This window comes from Micromesistius poutassou (assembly GCF_964030765.1).
Source record: "Micromesistius poutassou genome assembly, chromosome: 17".
NCBI lineage: Eukaryota > Metazoa > Chordata > Actinopteri > Gadiformes > Gadidae > Micromesistius > Micromesistius poutassou.
Window position 1 is genome coordinate 2,528,348 of NC_140287.1, and position 27,996 is coordinate 2,556,343.

The 27,996-nt window shown below is 42.7% G+C and overlaps 1 protein-coding gene across 3 annotated transcripts; it reads right to left on the reverse strand.

Annotated features, from left to right (window-relative positions):
- Positions 1 to 9: 9 nt before the first annotated feature.
- On the reverse strand, positions 10 to 27,971 carry LOC311362667 (MFS-type transporter SLC18B1-like). 3 transcript variants are annotated; one of them, XM_084482564.1, is made up of 15 exons: positions 27,892 to 27,971; positions 24,307 to 24,366; positions 24,041 to 24,168; positions 23,749 to 23,844; positions 23,589 to 23,662; positions 15,209 to 15,356; positions 11,966 to 12,122; positions 11,739 to 11,875; positions 10,787 to 10,888; positions 10,314 to 10,405; positions 10,122 to 10,217; positions 9,923 to 9,997; positions 1,386 to 1,479; positions 1,146 to 1,195; positions 10 to 1,002 (listed from the first exon to the last, which is right to left on the reverse strand). In XM_084482564.1, the coding sequence occupies exons 2-15, from the start codon at positions 24,341 to 24,343 to the stop codon at positions 945 to 947; spliced, it is 1,344 nt and encodes a 447-aa protein (XP_084338690.1). In that variant the 5' UTR covers positions 24,344 to 24,366; positions 27,892 to 27,971; the 3' UTR covers positions 10 to 944. The 3 variants fall into 3 exon arrangements, with proteins under 3 accessions (XP_084338690.1, XP_084338691.1, XP_084338689.1); XM_084482565.1 differs by having other exon boundaries at positions 15,209 to 15,344; positions 24,307 to 24,369; positions 27,892 to 27,961; XM_084482563.1 differs by having other exon boundaries at positions 24,307 to 24,369; positions 27,892 to 27,961.
- Between the last annotated feature and the right edge of the window lie 25 nt (positions 27,972 to 27,996).

Sequence of the window (27,996 nt, forward strand, 5' to 3'; positions counted from 1 at the left end):
CACTGCCACTGATGGTTAAATATATATTTCTTTTAAACCTTTATTTATATCGTGGACTTTTTTATAGCGCAATACCTATAGCCAGGTTAATACTTGCATTCTAATCACATTGACACATGAAGTCCATAATGAGTTAATTGTTCTTAAAGTGAGATCTAACCTACCTATTGTAAATGATGTGCATATTTAAGATAATGTACACATTATATTCCTTTCCCAATAATTCATGTTGCTTGTTCCCTTTGTGAATTCCTAGCTTCTGCCTAAATCCATTGCGTGTATTTGAATTACAACATAATTATTATCAAGTACAAATCAGAAGAATCTTTCACTGTAGTGCATTTTAGTGACCACTACAGCAGTGGTGAAATCTGATGTGTTGTAAAGGAAAATAAATCTCTTTGCAATACTTGCTATAGGCTACAGGTTTTACGACAGCAGTGCATGTGTGTGTGTGTGCACACGTACGTGTGTTAATGTGTACATTTTGGTGGCTCAAATTTGACACATAAGCGGCTCAACAGATGAAAAAATGCTTTCTTTTGAATTAGTTGCTGTTGCTCTCTGTGGAGAGACGACGTATTGCATTGTTTGGTCACTTCTTTGACCTTGCTTATAGTGCTTCAGCCAGTCTTTAAGAGCACACATGACTGCAGTCGTTTATTTGTTTAGGTCACTGCTACTTCAGTTTACATTCATTTCACCTTTTTCAGGTGTTTGAAACATAGTGTTAAAAAGCTGATTGTTAAATCTGTTAAAACTATATCATAGCATGGTCCATAGCCTGGTCCATAGCCTGGCATGTTCCCATGGTGAGCTCCGTTTGAGCCACAGGGTGGGGTCAGGTGTGTTCATTAGCGCCACGTCACGCAGGTTGGAACCAAAAGGTCTGGCCGATCCAGTCAGGCTTCCAACACCCCATCAAAGTCTTCTTCAGCTGTTGGTCAAGCCAAAAGCCTGTCCCTTTCCCCTGGACTACCGTTTACAGATACCTGTGCAACACTTTAAGACAAAATGGAGAAAAAAAGTATGAACTTTGACCTGCAGACTGCGCAGTAACTACATCTAAAAAACATGCAGTAAACACTACACTACAGTCAATAAACAACGTTTATTGACAGTACATCTACGTTTGATCAAATTACCTGTGCTTCTTGAAACTTGCATAGAGATAGTATATCCCAAGTAGCGTGGTCTGTGGAAAAGATAAGGCATAGATTTGTAGAATAAATGTGTGTGAAAAATGTATAGGCTGTAGTAACCTAAAATGATTTGTAACCCCAACAGGCTAAGAACCCCAAAAGACTAGGTACCCTGACAAGCTTAGTACGTGAATATCCTGAGGTAGGCGGAAGGGGAGGCAGGCCCTGAACAATATGACTTACAGCCAGACCTGACAGCCCTCCTTGGATAGTTGCCGCCCACTCAAAGGTTAGCTGCTGTGTGAGGAAGCCACCCATCAATGGTCCATAGAGTAACCTTACCAGGAGAAAAACAAAACATTCTTATTTTCTAAATTAGAAGTCATACTGTGGAAAAAAAAATCGTACAATAACGTCTAGAAAAATAAAATGCTTGACTTAAAAATATGCTGTGAGTAGGATTTAAGAGCTATTATTTGAGAATAGTTTGTGTAAAATGGCTCAGTCAACCATCAGCTATTAATGAGGGTGTATGAGCCATATTCATTTTGTATTATTTCATGTAATTTTGCCCTGTGCCACTAGGGGGCTGTATGTGTTTTGTGGTTCAGCCGACCTCGGGTCAGGCCAGGTAGGCCATTTAACCTAGAGGAAACTCAGCTAATTTTGGGAAGCAAACAGTTTTCGACTGTGCCAGTGTGGCTATATTATATGCTATGTGCTTATGTGCCTTTGTGGAGAGCAATTCGGTTTGTTGTTTTGGTTACATATATTAAGTTGAGTTAAAGTTATTGCCGCTGTTTGCTATATGAAGAAAATAAACCTGCGAGATAATTGTAAAACTACTGAACTCTCCGTTTGCTATGTTTGAGCGCACTGGGCGCACGTCTAATCTTTAATTTCGCCATTTTAGCAACCAGTACTAGACTTCGTTTAGGACTTAGTCAGTACATTTAGGTCGAAAACTGCTTCGATTTGGATAACGTTCATCGAGAAGGACGCAGACCTGTTTTGGATTCAACAGTGTTTGTTTGGAAACCACGGATGTGAGGTGGGCAAATGTTTGGAGTTGCCGACTGGAAAACCAGCATCATCACACGGGACACCATTCATCAAAGCCGGCCAATGCTTGATTGGGGTATGTGGTAATCAGCGCTGATATTATGAATGGCCATGGTAATTTGTGTGCACACATTCGCGTAAACCCAATGCATTGGTAGCTACTCACAACCGTCTAAAAATAACTTATTTCTGCGGGCTTATCGATTAATAAACAAATTAACTGTGTGGTCATTATGGCCGAAGAGGAAAAAGGCCAACTTGGCCTTGAGACTGAACTTGGTGTGGGTGCAGGGGTAAAATCTGTAACTGAAAAACGGGTGGTTAAATTAACACCCAAAGCTTTGTTGGAAAAAAATAAGCAGTTTAGAAAAGGAAAGAAAGTCTAAATTTGGTAAACTGTCGAGCGCAAAATAATCTATTGCTAAATTGATGGGTGATAAAGAGCATGTAAATGAGGTTGAAAATGAATTTAATAGGTTCAATCAATTGTGTGACAAAATACAGCAGGTGCATACATCTTTATTGGGTTTATTGCCTGTTGATGAAGCAAACAAACATGAAATATGGTACCAAGCTAAAATGTTAAATATTAATGAGTTTATTGTGGGTACAAATCAATGGTTGTATGACACTAAAGCTCCAGCTACCAAGGTGGGTGATGATCATAATGATGATTTGTCGGGTCAAAATGAAACTCAAACTGAGCAAGCTCAAACTGTCCAAAGTGAAAATGTAATTGGACCAACAGAAACACATACGGTTGTTGACAACACTTTAAAGGAACATGAAAGGGATGATCTTCAAACTGTTGCTGTCAATGCTGGAAATGGAAATGAGGTTGCTTGTGGAAAGGATGAGGAAGAGGAGGATCAGATTCGACCTCAAGACAGCATTTCAAACGTGCAGTCAAGGCACCATGGCTCAAGTAGCAGATCCTCAAGTAGCAGATCCTCCACTTCTTCAGCCAGACGCAGGGCAGAGGCGGAACAGGCCGCGCTCTTGGCTCGAGCTGCTGCTTTAAAGGATAAGCATGCATTGGAGGAGCAGGAGCTTATCTTGAGGAGAAAAAGGGAGCAGCTTGAGCTGGATACTGAGATAGCTGCCACTTCTGCTAAGCTAGCAGTGCTACAGGTCGGTAGCAGCGTCCATTCAAGGCAATCTGATGGAATGGCTTCCTACATCAGGAAAGGGGCTAGATCTAAGCTCTCGCTCACCTCTCTCAATCCACAGGCCTCAATATTTGTGCATCCGCCCTCACAGCGACATGCATCTCTACCACTTCAAAGCAATGCATCTTTACCACTGCAAAGCAATGCTTCACCATTAGCCACGCCAACTATCATGCCAAAGCCAACTGTCAGTCAAGGCTCTCAACCCCCTAAGTTACAATCAAAGACGACCTTCAGTCAAAGCTTTCAACCCACTCTAGGCCAACAAATGTTTCACCCTCTGCAAGGCCAAAATCAGACAGCAGGTCTCTACAATCTACTGCAACAACAGAATGACATAACAGCTCTCCTTGTTCAAATGCAAATGTCACAACTGCTGCCGCGCCGAGAAATTCCAATTTATGATGGAGATCCTCTAAGGTTCAACACATTTATGAAGGCGTTTGAGCACTGCGTGGAAGCAAAGACCAGCTGTAAAGGAGACTGTTTGTATTATCTTGAGCAATTCACTAGGGGGAAGCCAAGGGATATTGTGCGCAGCTGCCTTCATATGACTGCAGATAAAGGATTTGCTGTTGCCAAAAAGTTGCTCAAGGAACACTTTGGAAATGAGTTTAAGATAACAGCAGCCTACATGGAGAAGGTCATAGGATGGCCAAGTATCAAAGCTGAGGACCCCAAAGCACTCAAAGCTTATGGACTTTTCCTCCGGGAGTATTCCAACGCTATGGATGATCTTCAGTACTTGGAGGAACTTAACATGCCAGCAAACATGAAGATTCTCAGTCAGAAGCTTCCGTATAAACTCCGAGACCAGTGGAGAGCAAAGGCATGTGAGATACTGGAGAAAACTGGTCGAAGAGCACGATTCTCAGACATTGTGAAAGCGCCAGGTCCGAATCACTTCAGATCCAGTCTTTGGTGACATACAGGACACTACACCTTTTATCAAAGGAGCTGCAAAAGCAAGCAAGTTACAGGTGAAACCGTCACAGGTGAAACCACAGCTGAGAAGAAACAGCTTTGCAACACAGGTGGTCATTGAGGATGAATACAAAGCAGACGCACACAAGAATGAGGATGGATGCAGCAAACCAGATGGTGACAAGAAAGAAATGGCTCAGAACAAAGTGACATCCTTTACCAAGACTGATTCTATTTCCTGCCTGTATTGTGCTGCTGGTAATCATGTTTTGGAACAATGTTTTAAACTGGGTAGAAAGACACACAGGGAGAAACTGGACTATCTAAAGGAGAAAGGTCTGTGTTTCAGTTGCTTGTGCACAGGACACTTGAGCAAGAATTGCGACAGGCACATCACTTGCAAAAAGTGCAACCGAACACACCCCAGTGTTTTGCACATAGGAGAGAAGGAAAGGGTTACTCAGAAGGATCAGAAGGATGGTGAGCAGAGGAATACTGATCAGTCTAATACTTCTGACGGCTATACATTATCCTCCGCTTGTGGCTTTACAGGGGCTGGTCACTGCAATGGAATTCTTCCTATTCTGCCTGTTAAGGTGAAGTGCTCAAAGGGAAACAAGGTTATTGAAACCTATGCGTTTCTCGACCCAGGGAGTACAGGAACTCTCTGCACCAGGAAGCTCATTGACAAGTTGAACTTGGAAGGACACAAATTCAAGATTCATATCCGCACCTTGGGCCATAATAACGCAGTAGAAAGCTCCGTTGTTGACAGTCTGGAGATTTCAGGATTTTCTGGTGAGTGCTTCTATCCACTTCCCAAAGTGTGTACCCAGAAAGAGATGCCTGTCTCTACAGCAAACATAATCAGTGAAAAGGAGCTGAGAAAATGGCCTTATTTAGAGGATGTAAAGATTCCCCACATAAACGCTGATGTTGACCTGTTAATTGGCACAAACGCCTCCAAGTTGATGGAGCCTTGGGAGGTGATTAACAGTCGTGAAGGTGAAGATGGACCCTACGCGATCAGAACCCTACTGGGGTGGGTAATAAATGGTCTGTTACGGGGAAGTAGCGACTGTGGAAGTGACCACCCTTCAGTTTATGCCAACAGAATCGCCATTGACAGAATTGAAGAACTGTTAACCAGCCAGTACAACTACGACTTCAATGAGCGAGCTTCTGCAGAACAGGAAGAAATGTCAAGGGAAGAAAATAAATTTGTGGAGATAATGGAAAGCTCTGCTCAGCTTCAGAATGGACACTACACATTTAAAATGCCTTTCAAAGGGAAAGATATTTTGATGCCAAACAATCTCAGTGTTGCTATGCAACGTGTTCGTGGGCTGAAAAGGAGACTGCAGAAAGACTCAAGCTTTCATGAGGAGTACAACAACTTTCTTGCTGATGTCATTAGCAATGGCTATGCCGAAGAAGTGCCGCAGCATCAGTTTGAAACGCCAACAGGGAAGGTGTGGTATATCCTGCACCACGGCGTGTACCATCCGAGGAAGGGAAAGCTACGAGTGGTCTTTGACTGTGGACCAGAGTACAAAGGGGTCTCACTCAACAGTCAGCTCTTGCAAGGACCGAACCTCACCAGCTCGTTAGTTGGAGTTCTTATGAGGTTCAGACAGGAACAAGTGGCAATAATGGCAGACATAAAGGCTATGTTCCACCAGGTTAAGGTGGCAGAGGAACACCGGGACTACTTAAGATTCTTATGGTGGCCTCAAGGTAACCTGGAGCAAGATCTTGTAGAGCATCGCATGACTGTCCATTTATTTGGAGCGGTTTCATCACCCAGTGTCGCCTGCCTTGCTCCGCTGAAGACAACCAGGCCAACTTCACAACAGAAGTGATCGAAACGGTCAACCGAAACTTCTACATGGATGATCTATTGAAGAGTCTGCCCTCTGAACAGGATGCAGTCACCATGGTTAAGAACCTTACAACAATTTGCAGCAAAGGAGGTTTCACCCTCACTCAATGGATCAGTAACAGTCGAGAAGTGCTTCAAAGCCTCCCAGAGGATCTCAAGTCCAAGAACCTGCATGAGCTTGATCTGGACAGGGATAAGCTGCCGTTGGACAGAGCTTTGGGTTTGCAGTGGTGTATCGAGACGGACTCTTTCAAATTCAAACTGAAAGTCAAGGAGAAGCCGCCAACCAAGCAAGGCATGCTAACCATCATCAGTTCCGTCTACGATCCATTGGGATTCCTAGCACCTCTAGTACTCCCCGCCAAGCTGCTGTTGCAGGAGTTAGGCAGGACGAAGTGTGATTGGGACGATCCAATACCTCTTCCACTTCAGCTTTCCAGCAGAAGTGGAACAAATGGCTGACAGATCTTGAGAAGGTGGCATATTTCAAGATCCACAGATGTGTGAAGCCTGAAGGATTTGGGAGGACTGTCAGCGCCCAATTGCATCACTTCGCCGACGCGAGCGAGAAGGGCTATGGTACGGCTACTTACCTGAGAATGCAGAACATGGATGAGAGGGTTCATGTTGCCTTCCTATTTGGCAAGGCCAGGGTGAACCCATGAAGCCTGTCACTATTCCCCGTTTAGAGCTCACCGCTGCCATTGTTGCAGTACGAGTGGACAAGATGCTTCAATCGGAGCTCCAGCTTCCACTGAAGAAGACCTGCTTTTGGATTGACAGCACATCAGTTCTTAAGTACATAAAGAATGAGGACCGAAGATTTCAAACCTTTGTAGCAAACAGGGTAACCACCATCAGGGACAACTCGGAAGTTGAGCAGTGGAGGCACGTTCCCACATCCCTGAACCCTGCTGACGATGCTTCACGTGGATTGAAGGCAGAAGATCTTGTGAAGCAAAGATGGATAGAAGGCCCGGAATTCCTACGGGAACCTGAAGAAACATGGCCAACATTTCCTGTGGATACAAGTGTCACTGCCGACGACCCAGAAGTAAAGAGAAGTCTGACGGTCAATGCAATACTTGTTGACACCAACGCCACATCGCAACTGATGACCCCTTTCTCTGATTGGCAAAGATTGAAGGTTGCAGTTGCGTGGCTCATTAAGCTCAAAGGAACTCTGCTCAAACTGAGTAATAAAAGAAAAGAGTTGGAGTTTGCAAACATCAGTGCTACTGGAACAGCAAGGTTGGATGTACAAAAGGAGATGCAAGCTTTCTCAACATCACTTGGGAATCAGAAGGTGACGCTGGAAGATCTCTTGGAGGCTGAAACCTCCATAATTGCTTTTTGCCAGCAAGAGAGATTCCCCACTGAATTTTCTGCACTAACCTCTGGCAAGCCACAAGTGCCGAGAAGTAGCAGCATCCTCAAATTGGATCCGGTTCTAGAAGGAGGACTTCTACGAGTTGGGGGACGGCTGAATAAGGCAGCAATCCCTGAGGACATTAAACACCCCCTCATCTTGTCAAAAGACCAACACATTTCCGACCTTGTCCTCCATCACGTCCATCTACAGCTTGGACATGGGGGTAGAAATCATGTTCTTTCCGCTACAAGGAGAAAACACTGGATCACAAGTGGACCTACTGCAGTAAGGAAGATCATATCAAGATGCCTCATCTGTAAGCTCCATGGTAGAAAAACCACTGAGCAAAAAATGGCAGACCTGCCAGAAGAGAGAGTGGTTCCTGATCTACCGCCATTCACTAACGTTGGCGTAGATTACTTTGGACCAGTTGACGTGAAAAGAGGGCGTAGCATCGTAAAAAGATATGGAGTAGTTTTCACTTGCATGACAAGCAGGGCCGTGCACCTGGAAGTGGCCTGTGTCTCTTGACACAGACTCGCGCAGCAACGCATTGCCAAGGTTCATCTGTCGAAGAGGACAAGTCTCGCACTTGAGATCCGACAATGGCACCAACTTTGTGGGTGCAGAAAGGGAGCTGCGAGAAGCCTTAGCCTCTTTGAATCATGGCCGCATTGAAAGAGCCTTGTCCAAGAAGGGAATCAAGTGGAGCTGGATCACATCACGGTGGCACTTGGGAGCGCATGATACAGATGATCAGGAAGATTTTGTGCTCTGTGCTCCGTCAGCAAACGTTGGATGACGAAGGGTTCCATACCGTGCTTTGTGAAGCCATGCTCAACGATCGCCCCATCACAAGGCTGTCAGAAGACCCCAACGACCTTGAGGCGTTGACGCCAAACCATCTGCTCCTCCTCAAAGGGAAACCAGTTCTCCCACCAGGACTGTTCGACAAAGGGGATGTTTACGCGAGGAGAAGGTGGAAACAAACCCAGTACATCTCGGATCTCTTTTGGAAGAGGTGGATCCGCGAGTACTTACCGCTTTTACAGGAGCGTCAAAAATGGAACCAGGAGAAGAGGAGTTTTGTTCCTGGAGACCTGGTCATGGTTGCGGACTCCACAGCACCACGTGGGTCATGGATGCTAGGAAGAGTCCTGGAAACCTTCCCTGATAAGAGAGGTCTGGTACGTGTGGTTCGTTTGAAGACCAAGACAAATATCATTGAATGACCCATAACCAAATTATGCTTGCTTAATGAAGTTAAATAGTAATTGGTTCCCATTTAAAATTGGCAATTTTTTCGATATTTATGGCTGTTTTGAATTTGATTTAATTGCTCTGGCAGACGCAATTAGGGGCTGGAGTGTATGAGCCATATTCATTTTGTATTATTTCATGTAATTTTGCCCTGTGCCACTAGGGGGCTGTATGTGTTTTGTGGTTCAGCCGACCTCGGGTCAGGCCAGGTAGGCCATTTAACCTAGAGAAAACTCAGACACAGCTGTTGCTAATTTTGGGAAGCAAACAGTTTTCGACTGTGCCAGTGTGGCTATATTATATGCTATGTGCTTATGTGCCTTTGTGGAGAGCAATTCGGTTTGTTGTTTTGGTTACATATATTATGAGTTAAAGTTATTGCCGCTGTATGCTGTATGAAGAAAATAAACCTGCGAGATAATTGTAAAACTACTGACCTCTCCGTTTGCTATGATCGAGCGCACTGGGCGCACGTCTAAACTTTAATTTCGCCGTTTTAGCAACCAGTACTAGACTTTGTTTAGGACTTAGTCAGTACAGAGGGTTAGGGTTAGGTTTGGAGTGGACTGCGCCTGCCTCCGTATGAGCCCATCCACAGATTATAAACAGCTTGTGGCTCATATCTGACAAACCAGGGCATCTCTTCTGTGATTAGTTTGAGAATCCACATTTTCCAGAAAGAGGTGCGGAAAGCAACACGTTTCTCCACTGAATGGTTAAGAAATGCAGAGAAACTCTCCAATCGTACCTACAGCAACATTACAGTGCAGTGTGTAGGATTTAGTGTCATGTAGAGGTGAGGCTGTGGATTGGAACCAATTGAATTCCAGTCCATTCCGATAGATGTAACTAAATCCAACACACTGAACCCTAAATATAAATAGAAAAGAGTAACAACTTAGAGTACTCAAACTCTAACCCTAAACTCACTGTTATCCTAAGATGATTCATTATGGCTAACAATTATAGTTATTTAAGTGGTCAATGTAAACTGGAGATGATACATGGGGTATATAAACCGTTTATTCACCTGTTCATCATTAGCACAGTGTGTACCGTGTGACTGAAACAATATTTGATAATTAACCAATAGGCTAGACAAACTACTTACCCCATGGACCAACATGCCCCCAACAGTCCGGACACCATTCCCAGAGTGCTAAGTCCCTCTTCAAAGCCCTGCTCACTGTCCCCCAAGAAGATTATTCAGAATGATAAAAAATAGAAAATTAGTATTATATTCAGACTCTAGAGAGGATATGGAAATATAGATGTAATGTATAGATGTATGTAATTCTAAAGTAACTTACTAGGCTGTTTCAATGATCTCTGGTAAGCAGGGCATGAAACCTCCACCCACACCAAAACCAATCCCGCACAGCATGAAGATCAGCAACCACAGCTGGCTACCATGAGGAGCAACAAGAGAGGAACTGTCACCTCACTTCACACCCAGGGAGGAGGGTCTGACCACTTTGAATGATTGTATCTACTCAGCACACCTGGTAACGTGGAGAAACGGTGCTGGACCAAGAAAACAGAAGCCGAGCCCAGAGACAAGGCCCCCGAGAATCATTAACCAACTTCTTGTTGCCTGCAATGACGACCAATAGGAGTCCGTTAGAACAGTATTGAGGTAAGAGGTACACAACCGTTCAAAAGTTTGGGGTCACCCAGACAATTTCACGTTTTCCATGAAAACTCTTTTATTCCGTTTTCAGCTTTGCTAACATAATTGCACAAGGGTTTTCTAATCATCAATTAGACTTTAACACGATTAACTAAACAATGCACCAGTAGAACACAGAGGTGATGGTTGCTGGAGATGGGCCTCTGTACACCTATGGAGATATTACATTAAAAAGCAGCCGTTTCCAGCTAGAATAGTCATTTGCCACATTAACAATGTCTAGACTGTATTTCTGATTAATTTAATGTCTAGGCTTAGAGATTTACGACCCCAGTTGAGACTCACAGGATATTTATCAGCAAAGCAACCGAGGAAAGGCGCTATCAGAGTGTAAGGCAAGGAGAACCCCAGGAAGAGGAGGCCCACGTAGCCCGGGGTGAGACTGAACTAGACACAAGAGAGAGGGGTTATTACAATGGGATATTCTACTTTGTTTAAGAATGCTTGATTCTGATTGGCTGGGAGGAGGGCATTAACCCGGCAGGTTGCCTGCTGACTTGTCGGTTGTACTTGCTGCTGACTGAGCACAGCGTCAACAAATAGTAGATCAATACGCCGCTTGGATTTTTTTTTCTATCACAGAAATTTCAAACATGAGGTCCATTGTAAAAATAAACCTTGTTTAAAAAAGTTTCTAAAATGTGTCGGAAATCTATCGGAGGGTCAGTCGATACATAGTTTTGCAAGCGAGATACAATGTAGCAACTACGTTAATAAACTAGTGATCAGATGCAGCCTTGTGTGGTTGCTATAGAAACTAATTAGCTACAGCTGAGCTAACGTTATTCACCGTAGTTCTAAAGGGGACTATTTTTTGAGGGAGATGAACTCAAACAGAGTATACATTTAATAAGCATGCAATACGAATAAGAAAAAGCATAATTATTAAAGTATTTGAATTGTTTGATTATGTTGGCAAGCAAGAAGTAGAATAAACGGGATAATCACAGAGAGGCAGGGCAATGAACAGTTTGATATACCCGGCTCGTGGAAGGTTACCGCAAGCCGTCCACGAGCCAGGCAGATCAAACAGTTTATTGCCCTGCCTCTCTGTGATTATCCCTTACATATTTATTATTTTATTTAAAAAAATGTGACAATCCTCCCCTCCCACCTCCAATAGATTTGTGTTGGTTCTAAAGCACAGGAAACACAGGCAGACTGCAATTTCCCTGCTTTTCTGGAATCATGAACACGACATCAGCAACATTGTAACACTTGTAACATTTGGGTTTACCTTCTCAATCACATACAGGGACAAGGTCGTGTCCAGGAAGCCCAGGCCTGAGCTTAAGCTGAACATGAAGAAGCAGATGAGCAATACTTTGGGGAGTTTCAGCAGTTGCAAAAAGGAATTCTCAGAGGGCTCCGCAGCTGTGTGACAAAAGAAAAGACAACAAAGTATTAGTTATCACCACAGGAAGTCCTCTCTATCTTTATGTACAGAAATTGATGAACGCTTACCGCAGTTGGGCATGACGATGATGTTAAGGGGAACCATCAGCAGTAGGATACAGCCCAGAACAAGGAAGGGAAGCTCGTATCCGTAAGCCTGGTACAGCCACCCTCCTAAAGGCGGCCCCAGAATGAGACCCAGTCCTATGAATATCTCCAAACTACCCTGGAACGGGACAATACGACAGAGGGAAAGAAGGATTAAAAACGTGGGACACTCTAGTACAAGGGTGGGGAACGTCCGGTCGGATCCAGCCCGCCAAAGCCTTCGATGCGGCCCGTGGAGGCAAGGCCATTTGGTGGAGAAACTATATTAAAAAAAAAATTATCCTAAAATAAAATGTTCCCAAATTACAAGCATAGGCGATTACTTTCGCCCGAAATAAAGTAGAACAAATATTTAATTTCCTTTTTGTTCCGAAAGTTGAGGGTAACGAGTCACAACGTCAGGGCAGCACAGTAGTGCTAAACACTAGTGGTGGATTTCATGATTCGTTTGATTGAATCAGTTCGCGTCGGTCAGTTCGCCAAGAAGAGTCGTTCATTCGTTTGTTCGTTTGTTCGCATTTCCGGTAGCAGTGAATCATGATTCTCAGTCACTGAGTCGGTCAGACTCGGCTCCTCCCTCGTTCTCGTTCAAACGAATCACGAATGCACAGTTCTCAGCCCAGTCGGTCAGACTCAGCTCCTCCCTCGTTCTCATTCTCAAACGAATCACGATCATGCAATGGTGCAAACGGTCATCAATCAACACAACATTAACTAAGTTCCTTTTAGCTGAGGAGTGCTTCATGTTCGGAATCAGGATGTTGTTGCCCGGCTAACTCTCGTGACTTGTCAGTCCTCGAGTCTTCACCACTAAACACAGTCAGTGAACGGATGGTGACTCGCGAGTCAGCGCGACTCAGCGACTAGTGGTGGGTGGAGCTGGGAGTCAGGGACGGCGCTACACCGGGGCTAGGGGGTGCTATAGCCCCGTCAAAAATCTGTGTAGCCCCAGTTAAGCCCCTGTGTATCATAGCTGCTTTTATTGAAAAAAACAGAACCTCTTTATGAAGTAACTGAAGTCGTGAAAATCAATTATTTTCTTAGCACCCCCACCTATCGGTCAAGCTCCCCATTAGCACCGGGAGAGAAAAAATCCTGGCGCCGTGCCTGCTGGGAGTCGAGTCTCGGAGAACGAACGAGACGAACGAGGACGAACGAGAGCGGCGAATCAGGTCGGTTCGTTCGTTTTAAAGAGTCGTTCGTTCAAACCGATTCGTTCGCGAACGAGCCACCACTACTAAACACATTCTGTCACAGCGCTGACAGCTAGCATGGCATTGAATACACCTGTAGCCTGTTATATTGAAATACTGGAGGGGGAAAGAAACAAATTAAATGAAAAAAGAAAAGAATGAAAAGAATGTTCTTCTGAAATTAATGTGTTATGAGATTGACAATGCAGAATGTGTTATGGAAGTAGTAATGTTTAAACTTAAATTCAGAATGTAACAAGCTATACTCGAATCAAATTGTGTCACTCATAGTCGAATTAAGACCCCTAGATAATGCGATTCATAGTCGAGCTAAGCGTGCATGTACAGAGTCGAATTGGATTATGCGTTGAATTGCGTTCTGCGCATGCTCGAGATCTTTTCCCGGGGCCGTGAGCCGGAAGTAGAAGGAGACGATAGTCGTGTTGTTGTTGTCGCCGTCAAAAAACGAGAAACTGCGATTTATTTAAAAAGGTGGCGCAGAAGATGGAGGAAGCCGGTGAATGTAGTTACCCCCTATAAGAATTGTGTCCCGGCCGCGGGAGTGCGCATGGCATGCATTCATTAAAGGTGGAAGCACACAGACACTACGCTTCCATTTCACCCAAGGCTGAATTAAAAGTACATGTTTTCTAAATGTGGGTCATCAACAAGGTTGTAAAGTAGTAACTTTGGGCACATCTGTCAAAATAAATGTTTTTTTCTCCCGACGTCTTTACGATCTTTATTCATTCCTTGCGCCGCGGTGGGGAATGCGTATGCGGACGGGCGGCGGAGGGGCTGCTCCGGTGGGAGAAAGATGTTTTCAGTAGACAGTCAACTCACCTTGGGTTGGCGATTTATTTAAAAAGCTGGTGCAAAAGATGGAGGAAGCCAGTGTTGTGCCAATGTAGTTACCCCCTAAGGAGTGTATCATCATCAACATGCACTCAGTACACACTACGCTTGGATTTAACCCAAGGCTGAATTAAAAGTACATATTTTTCTAAATGTTGCTCATCAACGAGGTTGTAAAATAACTACGATCTTTAGCGTCGGAGAAATGATATAGACCCGAAGTGAACTGACAGCTGTCTACTGAAAACATCTTTCTCGAATGCCGCCTGAGTTTGTTGTTGCTGGTGACGTAGAGGTCAACCGGTGGCTTTATTACCACTAGTTGAAATGGGCACAGCGCCACCTATTGTACCGGGGCATGACTAATAATGAATCGATTTACTCACCGCCATGTATACGCAGACAATTGCAGTTGTGTCCAATTGAGGAGCATAGTCGAGCTATGGCTTTAATCAGGGACAGCGCTACACCGGGGCTAGGGGGTGCTATAGCCCCGTCAAAAATCGGTGTAGCCCCAGTTAAGCCCCTGTGTATCATAGCTGCTTTTATTGAAAAAAACAGAACCTCTTTATGAAGTAACTGAAGTCGTGAAAATCAATCATTTTCTTAGCACCGCCATCGGTCAAGCTCCTCATTAGCAACGGGAGAGAAAAAATCCTGGCACCGTGCCTGGCTTTAATCGAATTAAGCTGTGCATGTTAACGTACTGATAAGAGATTGAAAATGTTATGGCTTCCATGTTGAAAGTAATATGTAACAGAAGTGTAAGAATGTTGCTGAATACTGGTGCTCTCGCTAGAGATGCTCTCACATGTAATGTAATAATCAGTTAATAAACCTTAGAAACCTTAGTCTTTGGAACTGTCCTATGATTCACGTTCGGTAATTCTAAAAGTGTCTATATGTGCTCAGCTCTGCGGTAAAAAAGAAAGAAAAAAGTGCGGCCCGCAAAACAGTATTAAAAACTGATATGGCCCTTGATTTCAAAAAGGTTCCCCACCCCTGCTCTAGTAGCACCTGTAGAACAATGGAAGCCTGATGGCCAGCATATACCTTGACTAGTTTAGGGAACATAGGAGAGACAATACAAGGCATCATGTGCTTATTTCACACACCTCACCTACATGCCAGTGACATCCAGGCAGGCCAGACCTACCAAGACAGTCGCTATATTGTTTGGAAAGACTTTAGATGCCAATGCCATGGAAGAGGTCGCGGCAGCAGCGAAGCCAATGGCGTCGATGCTCCGCACAACGAAGCAGAGAGCGATGAACACCGTCCCCGAGGGAGCTCTGTCAAGGAATCTGTTTGAAACAACAGGGATATTCAAGATCATTCACTGCCACTATTACTAAACCTCATTTTCTGGAATCAGCAAAGAGACTCAACTGAACTTTGCTCTCCTCACGATGTACTCAACGCTCCGGCTCCTCATTAGGCTAGTGACAAACAGTCAGAAAGGGCTTTCGTTTTTGAGATACCCCTACCGGAGGTAGAACTAAACCCAACACTATTTTTCCTCATCTCTAAGGTACATACATGAAAGTGATTCTTGGCTAAAACATTTTTACTGCTAAGATTGTGAAATTGACAGATATTGTTGTATACCTCCAAACAAAAAAAGGCCTAAAATATAGCCTGTCCGTATGGGAGTTAAGACATAAACTAATGCAGAATGATAACACAAGCTCTGAGACTTGGCAAGTTTGTAGCCAGGGAGTCACTTCACCTACTGGAAAAACCTGGATGTGAATATCTTGACGTATGAAGTAGATGGAGACCTATAAACACATACCTAAAATAAGCAGACAGTGAAAAAAATGATTTCTATGCAGAACGTTATCATTTACTTTGTAGTTGCTTTGCCAAGGATTATCATAGGAACACATATGATGGCTTGTTGGAGAGGTGGGGTTGTGCTGAATCCAGCAATACCAAATATGTATATATGGTATGAACAATGAAGATGGTATGTCACTCAATGTATGAGGTGTCCAAAATGAAAGAAAATGAAACTCTGATATAAAAGTCCAAAGCTGCAAATTGCAAATTAAGTAAGAGGTTAGTGCTGCTCTATACTACACATTTAATAATGACACAAATAATATAGCACATTGTATATACACTGTATATATCTATACAGTTCATATGGAAACAAAGACTGAAATTGAAAGATGACACCTTTTACAGTGACTACTTGTACTGTCCTCGAAACTCATAAAATGGCCTATTGGAAGGATGTCGTTGCGCTAAATCCAGCCAACCAAATATTAAAATAAACCATGCAATCATTCATAATTAGATGTTTTAGCTGTCCCAAATGAAAGAACTCATTGCATTGCAATGTGCTGTAGTGTCCTATCTGAGGTGAGTCTAGTTAAGGCCTGGCAATAGCACACACAAGAGACCAGGAGTCAGGATTGCAGTTTGGCATTGATGAGCCTTTTAATAAAACTATAACTTAAACTATAACATTTCACTGTCACTCAGCCACATCATCATCAGTGACAAAATGGGTCACATTTGGACAGTCTGGAAAAGAGCAAGAGCAAAACTCAGTGCAAGTCAATCCCACTGCAAGACACTGGCATTTGGTGGTATCATTGCATTTTCCATCTTTACAGTACAGATGGGTGATGTCTCTGACTTCTTTAGGTGCTGGTTCCTTCTGGAACATCACAGGTTCAATGGACCCATCTTCTCTGAGCTTCCATCCTCTACCAACTGGGTTCCAGAGATGAGGCATGGCCAGGTGGCTGTGACGCCACACTGCTGTTTGATACAAGGCTCTCAACACATGTTGCTGGAAGGCATCTTCTGTTGGAGGTAGATTTGCTGCAGATGCATCTGTGGTAGATGCAAGTGTGTACCTCAGCTCATCCAGATTGGTGCAAAGATGTCCATCCACCCTTTTCTTGTGGCCATACAGGAGCAGGGCATATTTTCTTGCCACAGGAAAAGCTTCTTGCAGGCTTCCAGAAAGTCCAAACTTAGTAATTTCCTTCAGCTCACTCAGATGGGACTTCAGTCTTGTGAAGGCAGTGGTCTTCCCAATTCTGTATAAGCTGCTTGTTGTATCGCAACCTGTGAGGGCATGGCATGCAGGCAAACAATCACAAAGAACCGGTCCAAGCTTCTGAGTGATTGAACAGACTGGGATGAATCTTTCCTTCAGGCCATGTCCAGAGTGCATCCTGCATAGGATCCAAACATTCCTTTGCTTGTATAGTAGATCAGCAAAACCAGCACATCTGTGTCATCACATTTGACTATTAGACGAGAATGTGACCTTGCAAGGTGTATTGCATGTAACACCAGTCTCGTATCTGCCTCCTCCTGGTCACTGTAAAGCTCTGTCAAATTGTCGATGCCTGACTTCCTAACCCTCTTTACTTCCTCACCATTATCAAATCCACCAGCCAAGATAACTGTGTTCTCTGAAGAGTCTCATCGGCCCAGTACTTGTGATGTAGTTACTCACAAAGCTACATAGAGCAGCCTTGTTTCCACTGATCTTAAGGTATTTCCTATAGTTTGGAACACTTGCTTGTCCTGTGATGATATGTGTTCGTGTGGTTTGAATGGTGCCTCTTCTTTGCCTCTCTAGAGTGTTGATGGTCATATCTGTCAAACACTACAACAACACAGCTGATGCCTTCCTTTCCCATTAACATTGTGATCTTTGTCCAGACACACTCGGCCAGGTCGTTGAATGTTTGAAAGGCTGAATCATGGAGAGTCTGTTTAAGAACCATGCCATCGATGATGTATGCTGATGGTACTTCAACATTTGGCAGCTGCTGTGACTCTTCAACAACAGCCTCCAGTTTCTTGGCAAGGTCAGCTTTAGTTGTCTTCCTCATGCTTCCATCATCATAAAACAAAGAGGGTGGGACAGCTGCGAGTTTGTGAGACATCACAGTTTCCATGGACACCTCTCGTTGCTTGGAAACAGCCAGTAACCTTCGAAAGAGCACATCTGAGTCCATGTGAACCTGTCTAGACTGGACTCCAACTGATGTTTTCATATCCTTGAAGGTTGCACACTGGTTTCTTTTCTCAGGCTCCCAGAAGCTCTTTGTTCTTTTTGATTTTGCCAGACGTTCTTCAATAAAGACGGCATTCTGCTTTGCACCATCTTGGAGGAAGCTTGAGAGCTCTTTTGCAACCTTCTCAGATGCAACCTGACCACTTGCAATATTGATCAATTCCTCAGGAATGCTTTCAAGATCAAAAGGATTCTGTCTCTGCTCCACAGCTTCCATTATCTTCTGTATGTCTCTCTCGTCTCTTTCCGTTCTGGATGCTCCATGCTCCTGGTGTACTTTTTGGCCCTTTGCATCAGTGTCACAAAGCTCTTTCATGGCATCCACATACGCTGTGGTCACAGGTCTTGTCATCAGCCATCTTGTGAGAGCTCCCTTTCGCAATGTAAAACCAACAACTCCACCCTGACTCTTGCCTTCACGATTAATGGTTTGCTCCAGTGCCTGATCAGATGCCACACAGTTGAAGCTTCGATGCTCAGACCGGCGAACAACAAACCCACCTTGCTGCATGAATGTGTATGCTTCTGGTTGTTCATGTTCAAGGGCTTTCATTTCTGCAACATAGACAGGCATGTACTTGGAATAATTGGTCCTTCCAGCAGCTCTGAACCAAGGCATAACTTCACACATGTAATTCAGGTGAAGTTGAAAGTCAGCTTCACCTTCTGAGCGAAGGATCCGTAGCAACAGATCAGCACCATTTAGGAACATTATCCAGTATCCAAATGTTGCTGATTGCTTAACTCCCTCATTTGTGAACTTCTGGATTTTCTTCTGAATCTCATGGAGTTCAGTCTCCACCTCACTGATGAACTGTTAAGCAGTGGCCTTGTCATTACCATGAAATGCATGCTGTACATCTTGTAACTCTTGTTCTTCAGTCATTGTACATTGGCCTTGTTTTTCAAGCCATGATTGCATAGCTTTCCAGAAGAGCCTGAACAGAGCCTCAGAGGCTAGCTTTATGCTCCTTACTCCTCTTGCCAGCTGTTTCCCTTGAAGCATCTGTCGAGCTGTTCCCTCTGCATACACATCTGACTCAGTAAGTATGTCAAAGAGTCCACCATCTCCATACAGCTTTCCGATGCTTGCCAGGTAAGCCATCGTGATATGCATACCTCCCAGTCTCATTGTGATCTTTCCTTGTAAAGGAAGTGGTTTGCTCCACATTATCTGTTGTGCTTTACTATAAATAGCAAGGTCTGCAGTCACAAGAATATGGTCCCGTCCCAGGTCTGCAGCAAGCTGTACAACTCTTATCAAAGATGTATAGATGGTGGACAATTCTGAGGGTGATTCTCTTATGAAGGGCATGTAGAGTACACTGGCTACTGAACAAGCAGTGTCTGACGTGAAGGCATTGAATGCAGACCATGAAGGGACATGCTGCTGATTCTCAATTACATTTCGGGACAGCTTCCATACCAGATCTCTGTCTTTAGCTGCTTTAGAGACTGTTGTGTTTGTGTTTAGTAACTCAGGAAGTTCAGGTGGTTCTGGTCGCTTTGTTGATTTGATGTATCTGTCAATTGAAATGAGAGGATAATCTTGTGATCATATGCATTGAATATTATATCACTTTAAAACTTCACAGCATACATTCACTTCACTATTAAACATTTCATCCACCCATTATCTTTTTAGCAGTGCATGTGAATAAGTGGATACCATAACATTAAAACATAAAAATAGATTTAAAAAAAATGTCAACGTCAAAAATAAGTACCTGTGACTCTCCATTCAGGTCGAATGTGTTTAAGGTGGTGAGGGACCTCTCTGGAACCCGTGCTAGGCATGTATCTGCTGTGGAGACTTGGCCTCTTCGGAACACAACAGAAGCCATAGCATGAGTTGTATGCTTCCCATCCAGGGTATCTTCATTTTGGTCAAAGTTGTCAATGGCTGCATCAACAATTCCATGTTCAGCGACTCCAGTGAGGCCTGTTGGGATGTAGACACCTCTTTCTGTCCTTGATATCTGGTCTGCTGCCACAGATGTGAGGAAATGCCTAACCTCTGTATAGGAAACAGTGCCCCATTGCACTGAGCTCATCGATGAGTGTCTTACTACCAAACTCATGATGAATCAAAATGGCGAGTCCCAGTGTGATTGGCGTATGGATGTGACGGCTCTGCCCAATGAGATCATGACAGATTGCTATCACACACAGATTGTCATTCGAAGCTGGGTCATCATCACATGTGTGGTAACCTCTGTGGGCACGTGAATCAACACACCAGTTCACAAAATCATACAGGGTGTTTGGTACATACTTGCTGCATTGACAACGTGCTAGACGATCACTGCTGACATATGATTTACTGTCATGCTCTACCTGCTCCATGCTTTTCCTAAATATGTCTGCAGCCCTGTGTAATAATTGAGTTTCAGAAAGACTGACTTGTCTCAGGAAGTGTTGTCTCATAGTCTTCTGTATGTTCTTCAGTCTTTTCTCTGAGTTGAGCAGCTTCCGTCAGTGCACAACCTACAGTCATAGTCTCCGAACACACCAGATCTGACTTTCCTGGACATGGAACAGATACCAGCCTGTTTTTGTAATGCTGCATCAGCTTTCCCTTTAGTTTCCAGGATCTGTATTTCTTGTGTTGGACCGTGGACACATCTTCCTCAGAAATGCTCATTAGTATGTCATCGTAGCTATCAGTCAAATAGTTGAGAGTTCTAACTTTCATATCCTTGGTCAACACTGTTTTATCAATTTCTTCAGTTAGCTTTATAAAGGCTTTGTCATAGACATTTGTCTGCTTTTCTGATTCTTTTCTTCGTCTGGCAGCTGCTATATTTCGTTCAGAGATGTAGTGTGCAAGACACTTTTTATGGTATTTAGCATCATATGCAAAGAGATCTGGGCATGAAAGAATCCGAAGATGTACATCTTCATCAAGCCTTTCAGAAGCTGCATGAAGGACCTTTTCTCTGCTACTCGTGCCTGTACCAGTTGAAATGGCTGTCAGAGGTTCTGGTCTAGTGCTGGCCTTCCCACAAATGAAACAATCTCTCTGTATGTTAAATGATGCTGTATCAGACCTACTCAGCCTTCTTGGCACAGATGTGCTCTCACTTTCAACATCTGCAACTTGCTGCTCACTGTTTTTTTTCTTGCAGTAGTTTGCTCTACATGATACATGATATGACACTTTAATTTTGGCTGAAAGTATGTCATCTCTATATGGAGCAAGGTTTTTATGGACATCATCATCTCTCTGCTGAGCAAGAGTAAGTATGCGTTGGAGGCCTTCTACTGTGGGGTTTTGGACATAGGGATCTTTTTTCTTGCCCTTTTCAAAATGTTTCCCACAAATGATACAAAGATTTGGATCCAATGTCTGTAAGACATCCTCCATAATTCAACAGACAGAAAATAATATACATTTCAGAATTAGAATTTTTATAATACAATGTTAAATTACACTTTCACTCTACAGTTTTGTTGCTAGCAGAAAGAATGGTGCTAATTCAGAGGGCTAAGCACTTTCTTAGCTAGGCTATTTAACTACTTGTATGATTCTAGGTCAGCCTTTTGACATGAAATGTAATGATTGTAATGTAATGATTTACCTGTCAGTTTAGGAAAATATCCATGAAGACAATGATGTAGCTAGCTTCATCATTGGTCACATCAAAGGTCACATCAAGGGGGGAGTGGGTTCTACTGCCCACTTCTGGTCTGGAGAGACCAAAGCTGCCAACATTATTTCCCATTATTCAGTAATTACTTGACTACAAAGAAATTCAAGTGGATGTAAATATTTTGATATAGGTGTTCCTTTCAATTATAACCTGATTCAATTGGATCTTTCTTTCCGTATGAACTATATAATACAATGTGCCATATTAAAAATAGAATCATTAAATGTATTATAATATACAGCAGCACTTACCTCATGTAAGTTAATTTGCAGTATTGAAATTGTCAAAATTCCTCTGACCACTGATATTGGGCATTGGACTGGAGGCTGTGTCACCGTTTCATTTTCTTTCATTTTGGACACCTCATACATTGAGTGACATACCATCTTCATTGTTCATACCATATATACATGTTTGGTATTGCTGGATTCAGCACAACCCCACCTCTCCAACAAGCCATCATATGTGTTCCTATGATAATCCCTGGCAAAGCAACTACAAAGTAAATCATAACATTCTGCATATAAATCATTTTTTTCACTGTCTGCTTATTTTAGGTATGTGTTTATAGGTCTCCATCTACTTCATACATCAAGATATTCACATCCATTTTTCCAATAGGTGAAGTGACTCCCTGGCTACAAACTTGCCAAGTCTCAAAGCTCTCAGAGCTTGTGTTATCATTCTGCATTAGTTTATATGTCTTAACTCCCATACGGACAGGCTATATTTTAGGCCTTTTTTTGTTTGGAGGTATATAACAATATCTGTCAATTTCACAATCTTAGCAGTAAAAATATTTTAGCCAAGAATCACTTTCATGTATGGGAGACCTTAGAGATGAGGAAAAACATTGTTGGGTTTAGTTCTACCTCTGGTAGGGGTATCTCAAAATTTGGGGGGCATTGTCACTAGCCTACATGGCCTTTCGTCCAAGACTGCCAATTATTATTATTATTATTTTTTTTAAGAGATTCTCTCTGCCAAACCAACATCCCTCTACTCTCTACGTTGTCCTCTCAGACACTGATAGCTCTTAGCCGTTCTTACAGACGATCCACCACCTACACCCTCCGCCCTTTGCCCTCAAACCTGCTCTCTGATTTAAGAAAATATGAGTCTGCAACCAGACACTCGTGAGACTCACCACAACCACAACTCATGGTGCTATCCATTTGTATGGTACGCCCGCCCGTACGAGTCGTAAGGTGTACATCTCCCAGCTTTCTTGTGGCATTTCACAGAGGAACGCCCTTTTGGTCGGTCCCACTCGGGATTCTGAGAGTTGTCCCTTTGCCTTCAAACCTACTCTAGCTTTGATTTAAGAATATATAGTTGATCAAATACATTTAAATATTTTATTTTTTCATAAATATGTGTATATATATTCTAACCAACCATCTGACCTCCAATCTTCCAGGCCTGACACAAGCATGAACCCTATCCCCTCACACCAGACCTTTTACTGGCTGGACCACTGTGGGCCCTGTTGAACCTCTGCACATGATTCAGAACAGAGCAGCCCACCTGGTGACGTGGTTACAGGCATGCTCATCATCAGTCACACCTCTTAGTATTGCAGCAGGTGGAGTTTTGGAATAGTTAATCTGGATAAAGCGATAGAATATGTGAATGTGAACTGGTTTTATTTTAATAAATAAATGATTTTAAAAAATGCATGTTATTTATGAATTGTATTACATATTCACGATAACATGTTAAGGCCTATGCTGAAATGGCTACTTAAAAGAAAAAAGTAAGTATATTTATTTTTCTAATGTATTCTAATCAACCATCAAACCAAAGGACTTCAATCTCCCATGTTGTGTACTTACCCAAACATGATAGTGCATCCTCCAGACACCAACAGGCCTGACACAAGCATGAACTTTGCACCAATCTGGACAATCTGAGAACCAGGTAGAAAAATATGTAATACAATCAGAAGATAATAACCTACACATGAGATGGACGTTAACAGTGTTATTAACTTACATATTTTCCCATTAGTAGTGAACCAACAACGGTGCATAGCGCAAAGCAGCTAAATATTAGACCAATGACTGTCTGGCTGGCTCCCTTCTTTAACGCCTGCGTTGGAATAAAGAGGAAAGTGTCAGGTGGGAAAATTTTGTTCATGTTCTATATGTTACGTTAATATTTTACATATGTAAAAAGGAAAATTGATGTTAATGATTTTGTCATCATGTGAAATAGGCTGCTTACATCTCATGGCAGTAACCGTTTAAACCTTATGCATCGACAAAATCGTTGCTATATAGCTTACCAGGTTGGGAAAGAATGGGCCAAGTATTGAATAGCAAATCATTGAGCCAAAGTTTACAGAAGCCACGGATATGAATGTAAATATCTGTGTCCGCGACATCCTCCCCGGTGAAGAACTTGTTGGTACATCTTCATAAAGTTAAAAAAGGGACAACTGTTATCTCCAAGATACATGAATAAAATAAGTACTGGATTATTTAACTTGAAACACCAAGATACATGAATAAAATGCATAGCCTACTGGGTTATTTAACTTGAAACACTCACCGTGTTCTGTGAGTGCAGTATTGTCTGTGGGTTCCATGTCCAACGTTGTATTTTGGATTCCTTCTGTGTTAAAATCATAAAATGAGGCAGTAGCATTCACAAACTACCAAATGTACGTTTAAATATTAACCAAAATTCTTGGAATGGCAAGTTTGTAATCGAGCACACTGCAAACAGCAGGCCATTCATAGCACTTTACATTTAGGATTTTACAATTGAAATAATTTCAATGAGAAATTTGTTTGTAAAAAATTATTTGATTAGATTGACATTGTGACATTGACATTGTTGTCATTGATACAAGTTAAAAAATTAAATGACCAGTGCAGCCAAACGTTTCAATAAAAAGCCTGTATACATAGAGAATAACTGTTGACTAATATGCTACATTCTGCAGTGATGCAATGCAATTAAAAACATTTGAAAGTTGCTTGTCGACTATTGAGGCCATAGATAGAGGGTTTTTCCTCCTTATATGCAAGCCAGAAGTTATTTTCAATGTGCAAAGGTGAATTGTTGTTTGATATGAAGGATCAATTCCTCTTCCTCATAAATATATAGACATTTACAAATAAGCTAATATAATGGGGTTGTTTTGGGCCATTTAAAAATAAGATCATTAAGTTAGCCTTCTTAACATAGCACAGCAGCTAGTGATGTAGCCTACATAAGAAGCACTAATGAGCAAGAATTGTCAAACATTTAATAGTCCTATTTCTTTTGTTTATAATTGGCAGGAACGATAGGAAAGTCCAACCCCTATTACTTTTTGCCTTGAAGGATATCAGAGTTTGCTACTCTAATTAAGTCCTCATTTTGGGGTTCTTATATGTTGTATAGAAGGATAGGGTGCTTTATTGAACAGACATCATAAATCCACTGAGCACTCCTTACAATGCCTGTTGCGATAAACCGCTTTTTCATATAGTAATAGTATATTTTATCAATTATAAGCATACCTCAAAATAGTGACCACTACAGTAGAAGAAACCTTATGCTGTGTTGTGCCCCACACGTTGGGGTGGGGAGTGTTGACTTGAAAGAGCTGCCTTAACAGCAGAAAATCATTGTTGTTTTTAATTAGCCTATTTGTTTCTGCCGTCTCTGGTGAGCGTACGTATGGCATTGTTAAGCAACTGCTTTGATGTGGTGGTAGTGAACTAGTGATGCAAAGTTTTTTATACTCTGATCACTCCGATGCTACTCTTGAAACTCACCACAACCAGAGACGTATATAGAGATATGTCGTAAGAACGTCGTAAGAGCAGTACAGAGTGTTTCCAGAAACTCCTTTTAACATGAATGCGCGTGCACTGCTCTTACGACGTTCATAGGCGTGTCACTGTCTACTGACATGGTGCTGAAATGGGCTCTGTAGGAGGGGGAGACGCAGGAATGTTGTTAGATGAAACTATATTTTGTGGCAGCATAAAAATATCTCCCCATCAAGGCCAACAGCAGAGTAGCCTACGAAAAGAATAGACTAATATGAATGCTACAAATATTGAAACACAATTGATTAGGTCTAGGCCGACATATGCTATATTAGTCCTAATCCTGAAAAAATGTACGCACGGTGCGTGCATACATTTTTTCACTGCATTTTCCCCCCTGAAATAATTCCATATTACAAAAAAAAATAGCATGTGTCTGTGTGACAACTACAGCATTTATCTAAATGTGCTGATTTCTGAAACATGCTTTGTGCCGCAAAGAGGGCAGAGTTTCGCTGATTCCGCAGAAGGTTTCTTTCATTCATTCATTCAGTGATTGGCGCGCCACGCACTCGCTAGTCTAGAAACTTTGGTGTCAACATTAAAAATGCAACGTTCCATTCATTCATTATCATTCAAACGCAGAGGCATTGACATGGCTATTGCTGTTGCTGGTCTAGATCGATTCCTGCCCATATTGTTGGGCAGGGGTATGATGGTGCGGGCAATGTAAGCGGGAAAGGCATGCATCGTTTCCCGCAGCAGTCTACGTTCACAGCAGAAACCACGCTCTCAACTTAGCATTTGTGCACTCCACTAAGGTCAGGGGTGTTCGTAACTGTCTAGACACGCCAATAAATAGTGAACTTCATCACAGACTCACCAACGTGCCTACAGTGCTTTATGGCAAACAATCGCAACAAAAAACGCCTGCAGAAATTCTCCGACACCCGCTGGTCTCAGCATGATTCATGATGATTCAACCACGATGGTTGAATTAAAATCAGAAGGAGTGCAGCTCGAAAGCGACCTCCCACACAACAGCAATGGAATTTGATTTTATTATATGCCTTGTGACGTGGAGTTTGATCGGTAGCCTACATTTCGGCTGCACATGTATTTTTTAAATTTTAAATTGCTGCAATAAATGATGTTGTTGACTTATGTTGTTGACTTCTAACTTAAATCGAACAGTAGTCTATGAGTAATATATCGGCGGTAACCACTGTTTTTGGGGTATATTGCGAAATTGTGTTTAAAATAAATAAAGAAAATGTGTTTTATTAAAACACATCCCACAATACCATAGAATGTCCAGCTGGCGACTCCACTGAGGCTATAGTAACGATGCTCTTAGTGCTCTACGAGTGCCTCTGGAGCCCTCGTTAGCTACGAGGGTTTTAACGACGTTCGTTACGCAACAATGCTTTCGGGAAACGGTGTGAAAACTCCACGATGCTCGTACGATGAACTTTACGAACCACGTAGGCTAACGATGCTTTCGGGAAACGGGGCCCAGGTGTCGGAGACATCTGGAACACACCATAACAATAACAAAGACAAGCCAATGAGAAACGGGAAAGTGCTGCAAGCCAGGAATTTACATCACGTTCTTGCTAGAGCAGGTCGGACATACCGGCGTACCATACAAATGGATCGCAGCAGTGCTTCTCAAAGTGTAGTGCTTCTCAATGACATCGCGAATAAAACTTTTCTTTAACTTTTCTTATGGCTAATTGTAGAACATTTGACTAATGTTATTGGATAGTCTGATTAGTACACTGCGCATGCGCACAGTTGGAATGCTCGTGGAGTAACTAGCTCTTATCACCGAAGTCACTTGCCTGTAATGCTCTACCAGTTACTCAGTAAAAGCTGCCTGTTAATATGGAATCCTGAACCCAGTTTCTTCTTTAAGAATTCAACAGTTAATAATCATAAGCTCATTGCAGAATGTGAATGACTTGCCTCAAACACATACATCTGTATATGGTGTTGTGTCGACCACACACTATTTGTAGAAGGAGAAGCTATTCAGAACTAGAGTTATCACGACAACTATGTGCTCCTATGAGGTACTAGATGTAATATCATGTTGTCTAAATAAGGCATAGAATCAATTAATGTACATCACATAACAGCAGCGTGTCACCAAAGTGCGGGGGCAGGTGGAGGGGCTGTGATACCACGCTCCTCTCAACCACAGAGCTGAGTCCAACGAGGAGATCAAAACATTTGCAAAGCACTAAAACAGGAAAGGACACCCTTGATTAATGTCAAACTTAGAAGTCAATCGTCATGCCTGGTGCACAACAACTCGAAATGTGCAGTGCGTCAGGCGAGTAGCGGTTACTCTGAGTATGAGGCTTACCTTTGTGTTAACTTCACAATCAGTTTATTATTCAAAGGAGTCTTTATGTGTACTGCCAACACGAAACTCCTCACTCTTATCTAGAGTCGACTGTCGTGAGTGCCC

Excerpts from the sequence above, each read along its gene's own strand:
- LOC311362667 (XM_084482564.1), bottom strand. The coding sequence starts at position 24,343 with ATGGAACCCACAGACAATACTGCACTCACAGAACACG. Across the intron at positions 10,889-11,738 it reads CCCTGTATGTGATTGAGAAG|TTCAGTCTCACCCCGGGCTA; the intron begins GTAAACCCAAAT and ends TCTTGTGTCTAG. Across the intron at positions 9,998-10,121 it reads GAGATCATTGAAACAGCCTA|TGAGCAGGGCTTTGAAGAGG; the intron begins GTAAGTTACTTT and ends CTTGGGGGACAG.